Genomic DNA, 19,065 nt, shown 5'->3' with positions numbered 1-19,065 from the left:
ATGTATTGAAGAAGCCGCAGATAATACACTTGGTTGGCTTTTAATATGGAGTGTTTAACAAACAATGGTTGCGTACGTAAGTTTCGTGGTGCACCATAATATCCCTCAATAGCCCGCAAGGCTCTTTTTTGCAGGACAAGTAATTTTTGGTAATTGGAAGACGTGGTCGTGCCCAAACAAGATTACAATAAGAAAGTCTTGAAAAAAACAGGGAACAGACACAGACAGACAGGAACAGACAGACAGGGACAGGGAACAGACACTTTTAACCAAACAGGCAGTAGATTAGAAATCCTATAAAATAGGCCAAAAATTTTACTTAGTTCAGAAGCAAGTTTGGAAATATGGACATACCACGAACTATTTCCATTAAATCACACAGCGAGAAATTTTTGGGAAGAAACCTGATTGATTGTTATACTGTCATAATGAATATGTATACAATTATTTTCCATGGTTTTGATGGGCTTGAAAATAATATATTTCGTTTTACTTATATTTAAATTAAGCTTATTTTGTGTAACCCATCACGAAGGTTGATTAAATAAGCATTGACCATATGTTGAAGCGCCGGTAATGAACATGAAGAGAAGAAAATATTAGTGTCATCAGCGTACATTGCCAGATCGGGAGAGTTATGTATGCCGGCTAGGTCATTGATATATGTAATGAATAATAACGGCCCTAGTACTGATCCCTGTGGGACACCATGCTCAACCACCTGTATATCAGATGATATGTTCCTGAAAACACGTGAGAACTTGAGACATGGCTCTGCATTCAGGAAGACGCTTTTCCAAGCACGAGTGCCTCCCAACTATACTCGACGTGGACATAAAAAAACACTGACATACCACCGATCAGAGCCATTCGATAAAACAGGCATTTGATAGCTACGCCGATCAGCCTAATCCAGCTTTCATATGTCAAAGTTTCCAAGAAGGTTCATTCTTTTTTCAACGTAGTCCACCATTTTATATCCCATAATTTCATCCTCCTGCAGCTACTCCTGGCTCATCAATTTAAAGTCCGTAAGTTGTCATCTAAAGGCCGTCCAAGCTGTCTTCAGTCGTTTCGTTGAAAACGGCAAATTTGTTCTGAATGTTTATCTGCAACTCCCACCTCCATTCTCGAACAACCTACAAGTTGGGTTTCCTGCTTTTTGCTGGTTTCACCCTCTCCGTTCTAAGATCTAACATTACCCAGCACCTAACCAAAAAGCAATCATTGCTCTTGATCTTGTCTAGCACATAAACGTACGTCCTCCATATACCTGAATGGTTACCTGGAAATGGAGTCGATTTCGTTTTGTGTTATATCGCTGCAGTTTTTTCATGAACCATTTCCTACTTCGTTTGCAGAAGAATGCATTCATTACACTCAGGCTACTTCTCTCCGCAAATCCAATTCGTATATCAACTCAGCCAACTCCGTCTGTCTTTTCGCGAACTTGCTTCTCACGTCTGCGTTAGTTTTAAACCCGCCTCGTACCCGTTGCCTTGTGTACTGCTCATTTGACATCCTCGTTGAAGCTGTTTGCGGCCTTATTGCCGTAACTACATTCGTGCATAGGATTGTGCTATATCTAAATTGTATGGCTTGTTGTGTTGCGTTGTTTAATCGTGGTGAGGTTCGGGACTGGTATCTCACCGAGATAGCCAGATCGCGTTCGGCTGAGGGAGCGGTGTTTGTTCTCCGGGGAGCCTTCCTTGTATCGTCGCACAAACCTAGTGCAACTTCTCACGTATCCGAAATGATGATTCCTTCCGGATCAGGTAGCATTTTAAACCTGGAGGCACTCAGTGATTGGTAACGTGTTTAAAACCATTTATAGTTCCTTCAAGAATATGGGCTGTAAGAAGTTGACATTTCAGCCTGCAGGGGGCCGAGTGGTGAGTGAACTTTAGCTAAATAGCGGAAGGTAGAAAGTGCGTAGTTAAAAAAAAAAGAATTCTTTATGAGAGAAAAACGACCACGTAGCTTTTTCTGGGGTGTTTTTATTTCTTGAACACTGGTTCGCCCGGGACAATAACAAATTATCCAGCGCCGCTGTTGTTGGGAATATGTGGTGCGTTGTCCGAATACCCAAAAAGCTGGCCCTTGGAGTGAGCTAGCGGCGCTGCGCGGCTCGAAAGTGTTGCCGCAGCAGGGTCTATGCCTCGGCTTCAGCAGCCGCTTCTTCAGCGACATCTTCTTCAGCGGGTGCGGGTTCGGCCTCGTCAGCTGGCTCTTCTGCGGCGGGCTCCTCAGCCTCTGGCTCGTGCTCAGCAGCAGCAGCGAAGGCTGCGAAATAAGCGAGAAAGTTCAACAAACAGACCAACAAACCGGCAAATTACCGAAAAATGGGACAAGAGCGAAGAACTGAACGTTTTTCAAAGTGTTTCTACAATCAAAGGCAATCCCGTGGCTCAGTTTTACCTCAATCGACTGAAACAAGCAATCCATGTCGCCAAATAATAAAATTCGGCGAAGTGCATAGACTTTGACTCAAAAATGCGATCTGCCCTGTGAAATTGTGCAATGTAGAACATCGTGCGTGCATTGCGTGCTGCCAGTGCGCAGATGGAACTTTTGAGACAAATTTTATGCTTGACATCGTAAATCGCGGAAAGTCATTGTTGGCTGCAGAATCGGTAAATCGACATCGTTGTGGTGAGCCTGAACCTCAGGACCGTCTTAGGGTGCTACCAGTTTTGGTGTATCGGGGAAATCAATCGTCCTTGGACCACATGTTGTTTCAAATGAAGAGCTGAGAAAAATAAGATCTAAGTAAATATTTCTATATGAAATAATAATGGATGTGAGGATTCAATTACTGCATTCAGTCATGTTACTTGGTAAAGGTGGGCGAGGTAACGCGTAAAACTAACCGGTTATGTAACGACCAGTATATTTCCGTGCAATTCGCAATAACTCCGGTGATTCAAATTAATCTGTAGCCTTTCACTACGGCGTGTCTCGTATCCCAGGAGTAGCCCCGGCACGTCAAACATTATTCGTCTGGTGAAAGCTGACCTATTCACCGAGGTTGTGTTATTATAGAGCATATAGAACACATAAGCTAGTTTTGCCAAAATTTAATGTGCATGTACAATTTTTGTACCGTGATGTATGCATCCACAGCACTGAGTATTTGAATTTGACTAAAGTTAGAGCTGCCAGAAATCGTAGATATTTGAAAGTAAAAATATTTAAAATGTCCACCATGCAAAATGCTGGTATCTCTGCGGGATACCTTAAGAATCAGCGTAGAATTGTGGCATCATGCTGCGACCGGCGGTATAGCCCTCTCACGTACCAGGATCGCATCCGGCGACCTCCTGGGGCAGGCACTCGTTGGCGTCCTTGCTGAAGTGCTGGAGCGGCGGGCAGTCGAGCTTGGTGCTGAAGGTCGCCATGCAGAGGGAGTACTTGCCGCAGTCGTCGGGGTCGGCCACCTTGACCACGGCTCCCTTGGCCACCTTCGCGGGGCAGTCCAAGCTGGCCGCCGGAGGGTTCAAGAAGGACGAGAAGTCGAAGGCCCCCTTGGCCTTGCTCCCCTTGCTCTTTCCCTGGACGACGACGGAGCAGACGACCACGAACATGACGGCCACGACGACGACTTTCACGCTCACCATCTTGTCTGTTGGTGGCTGGTAAAACCTCCTGCGGGATTTGTGGTCATTAGCTTATGAATAGAAGGTGTTGGCAAGAAAATTGACAGGTGAGGTGGGTATTCACCGATGGACACCCACGCCGCACGTAAAACTGAATGAGGAGACGGTCTGCTCCTCGTGGCACTGGACGACTCAGCTCACTGTCTTTATTGAAGAATGGGCCAGGATTTAGGTCCTCAAAACGAGGACAATTGTATTTTGTAGCGCTTTTACATCTTCGAATTACCATTCTGATCCCCTATCACGAGAAGATCGGTTTACTCTTCCTCTCTCAAAAGGAACTCGATGACGCTACGTTTTTCATTAACGAACAAGTTCCTTCCTTCCGACACTGAGCAGCGTGCCATAACAAGTACGCTGACGACCCTTGATGACGTCGCACAGACAGGTTATAGCCTGTGACTAGGCATGCATTGTATTTTATCATCAAATATAGTATGACCACGACTTCCTTAAAACTCATTCCCGATCAGCTTGAGAACAAGTTTAGAGCTCATGTCGTGGTGGTTTCACGAGCGAGGTTCTTTAGTACATGGGCAAGGCTAATAGCCTATTTCAGCCTGGCATAATATAAAGCTAGTTTGCTATAGGACTTCAGCGAAAAGCTGTCCCTCTATTTCGTTGCTTTACACAGTGCAATAGTTATCACTACCACTTTACACAGTGCAATAGTTATCACTACTCTCGTACAACGGTTTACCCTCTCGAAAATGTGAGCCTTCATTTTTCGCTCCCTTTCAATGTGGAAGCCGCAGTCAATAGATTCCAAACTCTTTTACCATTAGAGCTTGCGAACCTTCTCCCTAAATTTCTTGCATCACCCATTCGCTCAGTTTACTGATTTCCTCAACTGACCGACGTTTGAACGTTCATCCATATTGTTGTACAAGTGAAGATCACTTTCTTAATTCGCATAAATGATGTTTTTAAAAAGCAAGAAAAAGAGATTAGATGGGCTGGCCTGTGGTACGGTTTTCACAAATGAGTCCGTTACTTGGCATTTACGAGGCTCAAAGGATAAATGGCTTATTAAAATTGCATTGTAGAAATTATGGGCTTCAAAGTCTACCAACACATTGATATACCCCGTTCTCGTTTCGTGTTTTTTGCGTCTGCAGTCAAATGGGCTCAGAAAGGCAGGTTGCCCAACCTAAAACATTCGGGAAAACGGTGGGAATACGGAAAGTTGTGGGCTCACATGTATTGTGCGTGTGTGCTTGATTCATACGTTATCGTTACTTTCAATATTTTATGTATAGTAATGTGATCAAATACAGAAAATGAAATATTTTGCCACGGTTTCGAAAATATCAACCCTAAAGACATTTCAAGGCGTGTGACGGAAACATGCTCTCAAATACTTTGCTGGTGAACGGTACTGAACAGCAGAACCGAACAATTGTTGTTCCTACTTCTGAGACAAAAACAGGCAAGACATCTATCACGGCTGACACGAAGTGGTATGGTTCTTATGGAAACTTGGATGACTTAGAGGGAGCGGGCTGTGTGGTCTCTATTACATGCTTTGGTGTGACATCGTAGTGCTATTACAATCAGTGCAATGCCCTCTCTGCACTATACAATCCATGTTATCGTCTAGCTTCCTTCTATTCTGTTACGCTTTCCGACTGTTCACTTATGCTTGTCTTCTATGTTTCTTACGGAAACAAGAAGCGACCCCTTCCATAAAGATACCAGGCTCACCCTATCAAACCATATATCCTGCAGGCGCTTGGCCAGTTTCATTCTTCGCCAGCTGTCCTGTGTTGTAGTTATCTCTGCTTACGGTCGGTCGTGGAAAGTTCCAAAGCTTAAATGTTCTAGAAATATCGTCTTAGGTCCAGCGGAGGCTGGGGAAAGGGAAAGTTTACAAAAACACATTACTTTCGCCCTTGGCCACATTTTGTTTTATTAGCTACGTACATAAGAGAAGTACTCGGGATTGAACAAACTTGGTAGAATGAAGGCAGCAGCCCTGGTAGATATGTTACCCCGCAGGTTTTCTCGAAGTTTCTGTGGTCGTAAAAGAACTGCTTAATGGTTGCTTCCTTGCTTATCTCTGGCTTACTGCAAGCATTGCTGATTATACGTGTTCGCGTTTGTTTGAGGAGTGCAGACCTGTCAGGCAAGATTTGCAGGGTCAGCTGGCGCTGTCTGGAGGGTACGAATTTGCGCGTCGATTGTAGCCTATGGGCCGAAATTTTGACTGTTGTCGGGACTTCAAGGTATATTATATTACCAACACGTGCCAGGAACAGCAATCGTAAAGACAGATCCACAACGTTCTCGCATTTAATGTAGCGACGACATCATTGCTGTTTCTTGTGATTCCCGGGTTACGCACTGTCACAGGAACTATACGCCTCGAGCTTCGGGATCGCTGCGCCGCCTGCCGCCGCTCCTCCGCGGCGTTGACGGGATTTGCGCTGCGTGGCTGATAGGGCCGTGTGCAGTGTTTAGGTTCTGTTTCGCTTCTTTTCGCCTTTCCGCGCCCTGAAAAAAACTTGTTATGGTGACGTCTATAGTCAAAGAGTACGTTTAGGTCACTTAAAAAGCAGCGGTGTCTTCGTAGAGTACGCGATCGCTTGCAAGAGCTACCCGGAGAGGCGGTGCTGCGCGCTTCGTTCCCGCTCTTCCGGGCGTCGGCGACGGTAGCAACATATCACCCCTGTCACCTCCAAAACATCAGGCACAAATGAATTCTACTGTCGCCTCGTTTACACCCGATACTGGCACAATGAGAGGGTGGCTTCATTTTGCAGCGTGGACAACGAATGCGGCTTCGTTTCGAATATATACGTCGCAGAAAAATATGTTTCGGGGATGTGATTACCCAATCCCGGACTATAACTTATGCATTTTATAAGCATATAAACTATGCGAAAATGTTAAGTATATTCCAAGCCTAGCTGTGCGTCGTTAAATATGTGCCCACACACCAAGGCAAGTTAATGAAACCACGGAAAAATAAATGCTGTGCAAGTGCGGAATTAAGAAACATAATTCTCTAACGGAAATAAAAAAAAAACAGCGCAGCTTCTGACATGCTTAAGACGTTCGTCGAAACTTAAGCCAGGTAGGGTTCACTAGACCAACTATACGCGAAATGCACTGCTATTTTGCGAGACATCGGTAGGGAAGGGGGGGGGGGGGGGGGGGGGACGCTGTGTACAAATACGGAGCGGAATCAAGCAATGAACGTTTTAGTAATTACACACACAAATCTTGCGTTCACTTTCCTTTTGTTTTTCTACTTCAACGAACAGCGGATCATACGGCGGCCGCATTTTTGGAAGTATACGGGGTAGGCTGTTCAACAAGCGATGAAAGGTGTCGTAGGAAGAGAGTGGTAAAGTAAAGTACGTTGTTGGGCTAGTTGGTGCATGTCTCTACTTGAAAAAGGCGCTAAAAAAATACACAACACGAGCACGAAGAAGGACGGGACGGAGCGCATCCGTCCCGTCCTTCTTCGTGCTCGTGTTGTGTATTTTTTTAGCGCCTTTTTCAAGTAGTGAAGAGAGTGGTATGTGATAAGGCCCTCTGATTTCAGTTTATGCTTTATTCTGCTGGCTCCCTGTGCCATATGGCGATATTTCGAAGAATCATTAGTCGCGGACGCGGATTATATTCTAAGCCCGTCTCCGCGCTGCTCGCAGAGGATTGATTGATTTGATTGTAGGGTTTAACGCGCCGACGCAACGCAGGCGATGAGGCGCGCCGTAGTGGAGGGCTCCGGATTAATTTTGACCACCTGGGGATCTTTAACGTGCGCCGAAATCTCGTACACACGGGCGTTTTTGCTTTTCGCCTCCATCAGAAAAGCGGCCGCCGCGGCCGGGAATCGAACCCGCGACCTTGTGCTCAGCAGCGCAACGCCTTAGCCACTGAGCCACCGCGGCGGGTTGCTCGCAGAGGAGCAGATGGATGTTTGCGGGCGCTCACCTCACGACAAGACGACTTTGTCGTGAGCTGATCCCCGAGTATAATTATGCATTGTCCATTGTACTTTTGTTGAATATTCCCGAAATTAACACAGACTGGCTTGTAAATGGTGGTGATCAATATCTGAGGTATAATATATTAGCAAACGTAACTGGCGTGCTGTCAGTTATAAGTGCCCCGCTGATTCTGTAAGCGCACAAAATCAATTTAAATCGTTGTGTATAGCCGCAGCATGAACATATGAGGAACCAGTGGTTACGAAGACACTGCTAGTAAATTCAGGTCAGAGTAACTACAATCGGCTCCATCACACGCCGGTTCCGCGCCGCTGGCCTGTGACACATACCTGGCGCTTATACAGACCGAATATACCACACTAAGATCGCGTCAGAAACATTTACACTCTCGTAAACACGCCTCATTTGCGGACAGAGTGACTGCTTCACATAAACATGGACTTCAAACACCCGCACACGGTAAATCTCAGTCGTGGACGTGCCGCAAAAGCAGCGGCGGCCCTTGGGAGCCGGACGCCGACTCCCGCGCCTGCTTTCGAAACGGGCCGCTAGGGGGATTTCAGTGGCGCCCCTACAGGCCGCGCACGAGGCGTATACGATCAGGAGGGCCATCTCAAGCGTCAAGTGAACAGATGTTGGTTAGCTGAATTTCATTACCTCGGAGCCAATACACGTTTTTAATAGGAAGAAAGCACTGAGCATTCTATACATTCCATATACGTGTCGTGAGGATTTCATTCCCCAGGGCCGTCAATACCCATGGCTTTAGTCAAAAATATCTCACTGTTTCAGCTAAAAACAGAGGCTGCACGTAAGCAATGTCACGATGCCTAGTCGAACCGTCTTTCTACCCAGAAGTGACAGAAAAAGAAACAGCACGCAACACTCACCTCTGTGCTCCGGCAGCAGAACTTGCGATGTGCGCAGTCGTTGTGGCTGACCAAGGGTGGTACCAACGGCTTATAAAGGCGCCCTGGAGCGTACCCAACGAAGGATTAGCGTTATCGGGGCGATGCTAATTGCTCCTAGATAGGGTATAGGTAAAGCCAAAAAGGACGACAGCTTGCAGTTTTTTTTACGATCGGACCCGCTAATTGCGGGCGGTTGCATCCCGCTGAGGCTCATGCGAGCGCTCTTCTCAAAGGAGCGGAATAAAAAACAAATTAGAAAAGAAATATGATAAGAGTCTGGCGTTGTGAGGAGTGCATCAAATAGACACTTGAATTTCAATGAACCTTGGTTAATATGCCAAATTGCACTGCTTTGGACATTGGGACTCAGTCGCCTCTGGAAGTGCCCGTGACACCCGAAGGAAATTTTGAAAGTGCCGCATGAGATATGGGCCGCAACACAATACCGTTGTGGTCCATGTACCCAGCTGATGAAGCGAGCCAGTGGTGAAAACTTGAGTGCCATCTTCTAAAAAAAGTTGTACCAGTGTAAGACTATAAATATTGCGGAACCATTCAAGTTGGAGCTATTGAATAAAGGCTGAAGCTGCTCGCTACACACCGAAGGTCTTTTAAGTCGACCTCAGGGATATACGCATCATTTGCGGGGAGGATATTTGAAGAGCGAAGCTCTATAGCAAGTCGTAATTATTCGTGTCCGCACTTATAAATTACAAGAAAATACCGGGCGCCCGCACGTAAGCGCGGGCCTCGAGCCGACCTCGCGGCAGTTAACAAAACCGAGAAGATGCCTAGCGCTCATGTGTGCGCGCTGCGCCCAACGTCCCTTGCGACCGTTTGTAAAGCCACTCATACCCACTTAGGGGCATTGGCCAAGTTTGCTGCGACCGTCCGGCAGTTAACAAAACAAAGAAAATGCCTAACGCTCCTGTGTGCGCGCCTAACGGCGACCACCCAGCGTCCCGTCCGAACGTTTGTCAAGCCACGCATACACACTTAGGGAGATTGGCAAAGATTGCGGCAACCGCTTGGCAGTTCACAAAACCAAGAAGATACCGAGCGCTCATGCGTGCGAGCCTCACGAATACCCCCCAGCGTCCCCGGCGCACGTTTATTAAGGGAAGCATACCCACTTAGCATGACTGGCCAAAATAGGCAAAAAAATCCAGTGTTCTCCGTAATCGGGACAACACTTACTCTGAACGAGCAACACACATCGTAGTGTACGCCCCGCCAAGGTGATCACAATGATTATCTCCTCCAAAAAAAATGGAGGATCTCACACTTATCACAGAAATGATTGAGTAAAGGGCGTTGCGGCAGCGAAGAAGCAAATCGTGTGAAATCGTTGAATTAATTTCCGTCGGGGTGGTCGTGAAGGTTGCGTACACCTCCGCTACATTTAAGTCTTAGGCGTTAGTGTGAGCTTCCTTCATTTTTCCAAGATACCATATAATCACGGTGATTCCGGACTGGAAATGCCTTTAGGGGTTTTAAAATACCTCCATAAAAGCCTATGTATATCTAAAAAAAATTCCCCGCATTTCCCCGAGGGGAAGAATGTGAAAGTGCGAATGCACGAGTTGAATTTGCGCGGTTCGGTAATGTTCGCGAAAGAGAGATCACACACACACACACAACTACAAAGAAAGAAAGATGCATTTATTCACAGACACCTATTTGTGTTGTCGTTGTACTTGATTGCTAGAGCGGATCTCAGCTTTGAAATTTCGTGTCAGTACTCCTTTAAGCGGGTGCATTAGCCCTTCTCACGCCCGATTCCTGGCCAATCCCCCACTCCTGGCCAGGCAGCGCGCGCCCATCTCCCCCCGTTGCTAGGGAAGACGAGGAGCGCGCGCACCCGCAGCTGTTGCTATGCGGACTACGGCGGCGGACGATTCAGGCTCGCTTAAGAAGTGCATTCGCACTTAAAAACGCTACACACCAAACCCTTTTAAAAACGGCTTCACACCTATACACAGAAGCACTGCTAGGAAGATATTTTAGGGCAATATGTAAGAATTTTGATCTGAAGGTAAGATGGCCTATGATCCATTTATTAAATGCCTCCGTAAGACATGTATCCTATGACACGATGCACACTGAGCCCTCAAGAATGCGGCTTCACTGCCAGCAACGTTGAGAAGCATATTTTTAGAGGCAGCACAAGGAGTTTGATATTAAAATATTTTTTTATTGTTATACCTTAAAGGCCCCCATTCGGGGGTTTTATATGAGGGTATGAAGGCTCTGGCGTTTTAAGCGTTTTCGTATGCTGACAGAAGTGACACATGGAGCTTTACATGCAGACAGGTGGGTTTCCTCGCTTAGTTCACAGAGAACTGCTTGAGAATTTTGAAAATGCGAGACTTTCGCGCCGAATTCGCACCTGAACTATGAGCAGCGCGGTTGTGGAGGACACCGACTTTTACCGTGCGGCGAAATCTTTACACACGGATGTTTTCATTTTTCGCCTCCATAAGAAAAACGAGAACACCTGTCTGTCAAGGTGCACTCGCACCAAGTCGTAACCAACACTTATGTCAACACTTCTACGGGTAATCGTACCCAATGTTTGCTTGCTGGGATAAAACTCCAGTCGTTTCAAGTGTCGTTAAGTAATCCCAAATCCGTTGTTATTACTGTTAGCAAATGATCAGAAAAATCCCGGGCCATTTCCATTAACGAGAAACCAGGGGAGTGGAAGCATGCAGGGCGTAATTGAATTTTGGGGTTTTGGCGTTTTTGATCACGGAGATTATACCATAGGGGTACAGGTATACGCTTCGACCGCTGCCTGTAGGGGCGCCACTGAAATCCCCCTAGCGGCCCGTTTCGAAAGCAGCTGCGGGAGATCCGGCCCGCTTCCCACTGTCGCCACTGCTTTTGCGGCACGTTCACGATTGAAGTTTGCCGTTTTTGCGCGTTGGAAATACATATTTACGCGAAGAGGTCACTCTGTTCGCAAATATGAAGCATTTACGAGATCGTAAACATTTCTGACGCAATCTTCGTAGGGTTATTTCTGTGTGTACAAGCGCCTGATGTGTGTCGCAGGCTGGCGTCGCGAAACCGGCTTATGCATGAAGGTGATTGTAATTCCACTGTCCTAAAATTTACTAACAGTGTGTCCGCAGGCAGCGTTTCCTCAGATGGTCATTTTACGGCTATCCACTACTATTTAAATCAGTTTTGTGCGATTACATACCCTAGCGGAGCGCTCATACCTGACAGCATGCCAGTTACGCTTGCCAATGTCATACCTCAGATATCGATCAATGGGGCATAAATTTCACGAACATTCTACGAAATAAGTATTATGGGCAATTCAAAATTATACACGGGGATCCGCAAACGACAAAACACTTAATGCTGGTTCGTTTGTCGGGAGGTGAGCGCCGGCAAACATCCATTATCTGCTGTATGATAACCTCTGCGAGCAGCGCGGAGACGGGCTTAGAGTAATCCGCGTCCGTGACTCAACGCTTCTTCGAAACATAGTGTTATGACACAGGTAGTTGCAGAATGTAACACAAACTGAAATCACAGGGCTTTATCAGATACCACACTCTTCCAACGTCACCTTTTATGGCTTGTGAACCGCCTACCCTATGCTTAAAAAAACGCGTCGGCCGAGTGATCAGCTGTGCGTTTAAGTCGAAAAAAAAAATTACTTGAACGCGCAGTGTCTGTGGGTGATTACTAAAACGTTCTTTTCTTGATTCCTCTTCGCATTCGACTACACTGATAGCTAAGCTTCCCCTCCCCCCCCCCCCCTCCATGCCCTCCGATATAGCAGTGCATTTTGTATCTAATTGCTGGGATTATTCCTACCTTGCGTAAGTTTCGACAAACGTATTTGGCATTTCCGAAGCTGTACTGGTTTTTTTTTTTATTTATTCGCGTACGAGCTGTTCGGTTTCTTCTGGACTTGGATTAATTTTTTCGTGGTTTCATTAACTTTCCTGGGTCCTCGCTAAATGAAAGATGTCAGTTTGCGCATTTTTAACGACGCAGAACCTTGCGCGATGCTTAATATTTTCGCGTAGCTCATATTCCCTTAAACCGCACAAGTGTTTGCGAGGTATGGGGTAATCACAACTCCGGGACAGATTTTAACGAAGCCGCATTAGTTGTAAGCGCTGCGAGACGAAACCGACCTCTCACTGTGCCAGTATCAGGCCTAAACGCAGCGACAATAGAATTCACTTCTGCCTGGCGTTTTTGGAGGTAACGCTGGTGATAAGCTGCTGCCGTGGCAGACGACCTAAGAGCGGCCAAGTAGCGTGCAGAACGGCGTCCCCGGATAGTTCTTGTTGACGTTCGAGCACTCAACCAAGACGCAGCTGTTGTTTGAAGTGCCCTAAACGTACAATTTCCTAAAAGACGGGGCCATAGCAAGTTGTTTGGGGCGCTTAATGGCAAAAAGAAGCGAAAGAGAACCAAAAAATTGTATGAGCCCCTATCAGCAACGCATCGCTGCTCCCGTAAGCGCAGCGGAGAAGCGGCGGCAGGCGGCGCAGCGATCGCGAAGCTGGAGGCGTATACTGCTTCGCTGTAGAAGTCTCGTGTCTCTGAAGCACGAAGCGTTATAGCGCGAGGCGTTGGAAAACGAATGGCCCAGTGTGTACTTTTAGAACACGTTATTGCTCACTGAGATGAAAAGTTCTAGCGCGAAGCGTTGGAAAACGAGTGTCCCTGTGTTTTAGTACCGTGACTACATGAAACGACGACGACGACAGGAGACGCCGACATCCAGAGCCCCTAAATGCTTCGCCCCTAAAGCAAAAATATGTACATTCGTTATACTTTGTGTGAGGTGTATTTTGGCCGTGTCGCTGGTCATCCACCTTTACATAGTGGAAGGGTTCCTAATTCCTTACTGCCTTATTTGTTATTGCTATTGGTTTTTGTTACTGGTTTTAATTGCCATGGGTTCGGTGGAAATTAAACAATAGGATCTCCATGGTAAGCTTGAAACTGGCGCCAGTGGTAAAACATACAGGAGCCATTTTTGAGGGATTTGTCTGCACTCATTTTTATTTGCACGCAGCGGGAGTATGACGAGTGAGTGAGTGAGTGAGTGAGTGAGTGAGTGAGTGAGTGAGTGAGTGAGTGAGTGAGTGAGTGAGTGAGTGAGTGAGTGAGTGAGAACTACTTCATTGAAATCAGAAAAGTCGTGTGGGTGGACCACTCAGTCAAAGGCGCCGTTGGAGCAACCCGCCGTCTTTGCCAGTTCATCAGCTGACACTGTCTGCTGGGGGCAAGAGTTTGCGAGTTCTGCTCTCGGGGAGGGAGGGGGGGGGTTAGGATCGGGTTGATGACGAGGTTCTTTTGACATTCCCATGCCATGTGGTAAAGCGTGGCCGGGACGCTGCAGTGTCTGCACAGGGGATTGTAGAAGGTGGGGTGCATGGCGTCCAGCATTGTATTGTGTGGGTTCGTATTGGTATGAAGTTGACGAAGAGCAGTCTGTTGGGGCCTGGTAAGTTGCTTAGAGACTGGAGGGTAAAGCCTTAAGCCAAGTCGCTAATGCTCTATAATGTCCTCGTGCGTGAGAAGGGGGTATACTGTCATTTCCTTTTGTTCTAGAGGCACCCGGCTGGCCAAATGTCGAGGGAAGCCGTGCGCCATATGATTTTAGCAGAGAGAGGAGCGGGAAGTGGCAAGCAACTTGTAGCTGTTTTTTTTTGTGTAGGAACGGCACGAGCCGCGGCTCCAGAAAAAAAATTTCTTTGCCCCCTAAGCTTTCCTTATGATGTGAAAATGCGTGAACATCACTTCTAGTTGAGCTGTGAAAGCCTATGTCGGGATATGGGTATGTATGGGTATGTTGATGGCGCAATCAATGAGGGTTGCTGAGGTGGCCACGAGGCTTTTACGGGGTACTCCGTTCCCCAGATATATAGAAGCTCTACACGCCCTGCAGACTTGTAGCTGATTATATGCCTGGAGCATTCTTTATCTTCTTTTGACCAACCGCTAAAAGAACTCCGCCTGCTCGCCTCCAGTAGCCTAGGGGTGGATTCGCGGTTTTAGAGCCGCAGCAATGGGAATTTTTTTGCCCGATACCGTGCTTTGTTTTGCCATAAAATGTTCTTTTAGCTAAATTCTACGCATGTTTTTCGTAAGTAACCCTGATTTCGTATCATTCATATCGATTGTTAGTAGGCGCCATAGCGAAAAGTTTAACTAACGACTTGCACCGCACCGCAAGGGCTGCGATTGTGCCCACATTCATCGGAACGGAACATTGCAATCTTCTGACTTCAGCATTGTACAACGTACCTGAGTGGGTACGGATTTAGGCCTATGTTCAGCCTTAACGTGAAAATAGTGAGACTGACTTTCACGACGTGCCAAATAACGTTACACTCATTGTACGCCAATCTTCGGGTACCGGTTGAGAACGTTAGATCTCAATGCGTGACGCTCTCGTGAACATCGGGCTGTCTCGTACCCAATGATGATCTCAGGCCGTCGCCGTATTCCCCCGTTTGCCGCCCCATGATGCGTCGAGCCAATAATGACGTCTAGCCAGCGCATTTGTACTGCCGATGGGAATTGAGTTGTGAAAGCTTTATTGCTCCAGCAAAAAACAGAGAAAACGTGGCGTTCCGTCAATCTTTCCTTCATGCTCAGATATACGGAACCGCACAAGGCTCTGGTCAAACCAGGGCTTCGTTCAGCTGCGAAGTGAAAACGTTCAACTGCTGTTTTGTTCTAAGAGAAGGGATGTGGAGAAGGGGATAGGTGGAAAGAGTAAAGAAGGGTGCCGTCGGGAAGTGATACATGGTAGAGATTGCGACATCTAAGTTCACTTGGCGTTGCACCTATACAGCGCCTACTGCTCCGAGCAGCGTCTGTGTTTTGTCTTTCGGCTCAATTGTGCGCGTGTTTACTGCGTGTTCTCGGCGCGTCAACTGAACTATTGCTTAACAAACTTGGTTCAGCCACGTTGAACCACTGCAATTTTTGTAGCGAAAGCTACACTACGCAACCTCAGGCGCTCTTCGTGGAGTGACCGGTTTTGACGTTGAGAGCTAGAGGTCGAACCACATCCCCTTCCGAAAGCGCCCGGCACGAAGTAGTGACCCGATCGCGGAGAGAGATGGGCGGCAGGGGAGAGATATTCTTATTGTTGGATGAAACCATCGCGAACCTAAACAAAGGCAAATGAAGTGCAACGCAAGGACAGCTGCTGGTATAAAAACTAAAGTTTAATATAGAGAAGGGTGAATGTAAACACCTAAAACTAAACATTAAAAGCAGCTCATGACCAAAACATGGTTAGAAAAGACACGGTGATCAGGCAACTAGATAGATACCGGCTACAGTCAAGGTCCACGCAGATACGCAATCTCTTTGGGATGAACACCCACGCTTGCTTGGCGGACACACTTGTCTACACTTTCTGCTTCGTGGAACGCTTCCATAATTTCGGGGGGCTTTTGTTCATGGTGCTAAAATAAAATGTCAGTGGCAGAAAAATTAGGTGTACATCTGCTGCCCTTAGAATAATGTGAAGAAAGATGGGATGATGGCGGGCCCTTCAATGACAAATCATGCTCTCTCGAACCCAGGTTGATAGAGCTTGTGATACACTCCCATTCTCTTTGTTTATTGTCGCGCTGGTTTCAACCAAGAATACGTTTATCCAACCAGCCCAGCTTGCAACCCTTCCGGCGAGAGATAGGTGAGGAGGAAACGGCGGAGGAAGGGGATGAGGCCGCCGCTGCAGCAATAAGCGCGCGCCACTTAGAAAGACCAGGAGGCAACGTGCGGCGCAGAGCCGTGTGCGATGGAGGAAGACGAACATCCAGCCATGTTCGCTCGTACAGTGGCGAGGCTAAGAAAACGCGACGAAACGAAAAGGGGTGATGAATAAGTAGTGTATTCAATGCAAGCATGTATCTTTATCGTTAAGTCATACCTCGTCCACATCTCGACAATGGGCCTAGCGAGGCCGGTAAAGCTTTCGCTATCAACTGCGGTTAACCAAAGCTAAACCACAGAACTTTTTATGATGGCTACACATAGACAACGGGATTTTGTTACGCAGGTCCTGAATAAAGTTTTCCAACCTTGTCTAGCATAATGCCGTCTCTTTTATTGCTTGACCCACAGTTATACCATCTCCTACAGCTTCCCTACTCTTCATTTCCTTCAGTACCTTTTCAAAGCTTTACCGCTAAATGCGATACGACGCATGTAAACATACACACCAGAGCAAGCCACCACTAAAAGTCTTGTAGGCGATATCCATCAACATATATTGGAGCCCCAATACCCCTTAAGCACCTTTGCCTCCCCCACACACTATCGTCGTCAGTTCAAGCGCCTGCAATACTGTTTTCTTTGTTGGTACCTTTAACCTATCTCATGCTGTCTGGGCCAATGTGTGGTGGCATTTTATGGTACCATGCCGCCTTGCAGAAAACCCCCATTAAACTCTTCAGAGCGAATCATATCGGTCCCTTCAAGACAAGGGAGAGCTCAAGAGAGTAACACCACCGGGCACCTTGCGGGTATTGAGGGACCATTCAAAAGGCTCTAGAAAGCGATAATTACTTTCTGAAAATGCGTGTTCATCTAAATTTCTGAAACCGTCACTTTAGCGCAAAATGTCCTCAAGAAAAACTCTTGAACCAACCAAATGCCAAAGCTGATTTCGACCCTTCTGACACCCGTCATCCGTCCTTAGTCATGGGGAGCACTGCACAACATTCTTCGATCTACCAACGCAAAAAGGAGATCACCCCCACGGGAGACCATCCCACGGTTGATAGCCACATCTTTTTTATCATAGGAGAGGAGTCGCAGGTTGTTGAAACGCCAGTTCCTAAATAAACCCAATGTGAGTTAGTCCTCACTCAAGAATTCTAGCTGCAGTTCACCAATGTCCGATATATGCCGATGAACCGGGCACGAAGTTCCGACATGAGTTCAGAATGGCGCTGTATATCCATCTCCACAACTCGAGTGTCTGAAATGCGCTCAGATCTTTTGTTGGGGTGACTTGCGCATTTCAAAAACAGCTAGTAGCACAACACCTGAATAAACCCGCTCTCATGGACGACATTTGCAACACCTTTTACATGCCTTCCCACAATAAATACTGGCTGTCCACTACATGTCTACTCAGCCAGAGAACATTTACACAGAAATAAAGTATGATTTCTGTATGGCGGAACACCGATGTTTTATTCATTTCAACCGAGACACAAACGCTCTACCAGCCGGCATAGCATTGAAAATGCTCCGTAGCCTTCCGTTCCAAGAATGGACACTTGACTCCCACCAATAGGGTGTGGCTCTCTGGAAGCCCGACACCAGATTGTAAAGAGACCCATATGTCATCCTGCTCCCCTACACAGGCAGACAAACGACTTCAAGAGCGAACCTCGACCCTATATCGATACTGTTATGTGTCGGCAAATTAATGCAAAAAATAGTTCTTACTCGCCTCGAATGGAATTAGAAGCTGTTCAAACACTTCCCCATCCCGTGATTCCCTAATTGGGTTCAGAAAACACGTGAGCACCCCAGACACATGGCTATGCATTCAGGAAGACGCCTTTCCAAGCCCGAGTGCCGCCCGACTATACTGAATGTAGACATAAAAAAGGCGCTCGATAGCTTCGCTGATTCAACCTAATCTAGCTTTCTTATTTCGAAGTTTCGAAGAAGGTTACCTATTTTTGAAGACAGTTCATCTGTCTATATCCCATATTTTCACCCTCCTACAGCTGCTACTGATTCATTAATTTAAAGTCCTTAGGTTCTAATCTATAGGATGTCCAAGCTGTCTTCAGTCTTTTTGTTTAAAACGGAAAATTTGCTCTGATAGTTATTCTGGAACTCTCACGCCCTTGCTCGAACTAAGTGCAAGTCGGGTTTTCTGCTTTTCTGCTTTTTTGCTAGTTTCACCCTTTCCGTTCTGCGAACTAGCGTTACCCAGCACCTAACCAATTAATAGATGGAACCCCTACTGTTGATCTTGTCTAGCACATAAACGTACTTCCTACAAATACCGAAATGGTCACTTGGAAATGAAGTAGGTTTCCTTTTTCAGTAACCTTGTTGCGGCCTTCCCGTGTTCCATTTAGTAATTCTTTGTTTTCGGAAGATTGTATTCATTATACCCAGGCAGTTTAGTATAACAACTCGGCCAATTAGTATAACAAGTAGTATAACAACTCGGCCAATTCCGTGTGTCTTTTCGCTAATTTTCTGGTCCGGTTTGTGTTAGTTTACCACTATTGTAAACCGTACCGTTGCCTTGTGTGTTGCTCATTTGACATCCTCGTTGAAGCTGTTTACGGCCTCATTACCGTAGCTACATTCGTGCATAGGATTGTGCTATATCTACTTGTATGGCTTGTTGTGTTGCGTTGTTTAATCATGGTGAGGTTGGGGCTTGATATCTCACCGAGATAGCCAGATCGTGTTCGGGTGAGGAAGCGGTGTTTGTGCTCCGGGGAGCCTTCCGTGTCTCGTCGCACAAACCTAGTGCAACTTCTCACGTATCTGGGATGA

The 19,065-nt window shown here is 46.6% G+C and overlaps 1 protein-coding gene across 1 annotated transcript; it reads right to left on the bottom strand.

The window, feature by feature from the left end:
* Positions 1-1,977: 1,977 nt before the first annotated feature.
* Positions 1,978-8,610, bottom strand: LOC144144896 (uncharacterized). The gene is made up of 3 exons (XM_077676399.1): positions 8,506-8,610; positions 3,299-3,645; positions 1,978-2,283 (listed from the first exon to the last, which is right to left on the bottom strand). The coding sequence occupies exons 2-3, from the start codon at positions 3,615-3,617 to the stop codon at positions 2,153-2,155; spliced, it is 450 nt and encodes a 149-aa protein (XP_077532525.1). The 5' UTR covers positions 3,618-3,645; positions 8,506-8,610; the 3' UTR covers positions 1,978-2,152.
* Between the last annotated feature and the right edge of the window lie 10,455 nt (positions 8,611-19,065).

This window comes from Haemaphysalis longicornis, unplaced genomic scaffold (assembly GCF_048455015.1).
Source record: "Haemaphysalis longicornis isolate Haplotype H1 unplaced genomic scaffold, Haemaphysalis longicornis Haplotype H1 scaffold_7, whole genome shotgun sequence".
Lineage (NCBI taxonomy): Eukaryota > Metazoa > Arthropoda > Arachnida > Ixodida > Ixodidae > Haemaphysalis > Haemaphysalis longicornis.
Note: the sequence above shows the minus strand (reverse complement) of the source record. Positions and strands in the feature narration are given on the sequence as shown.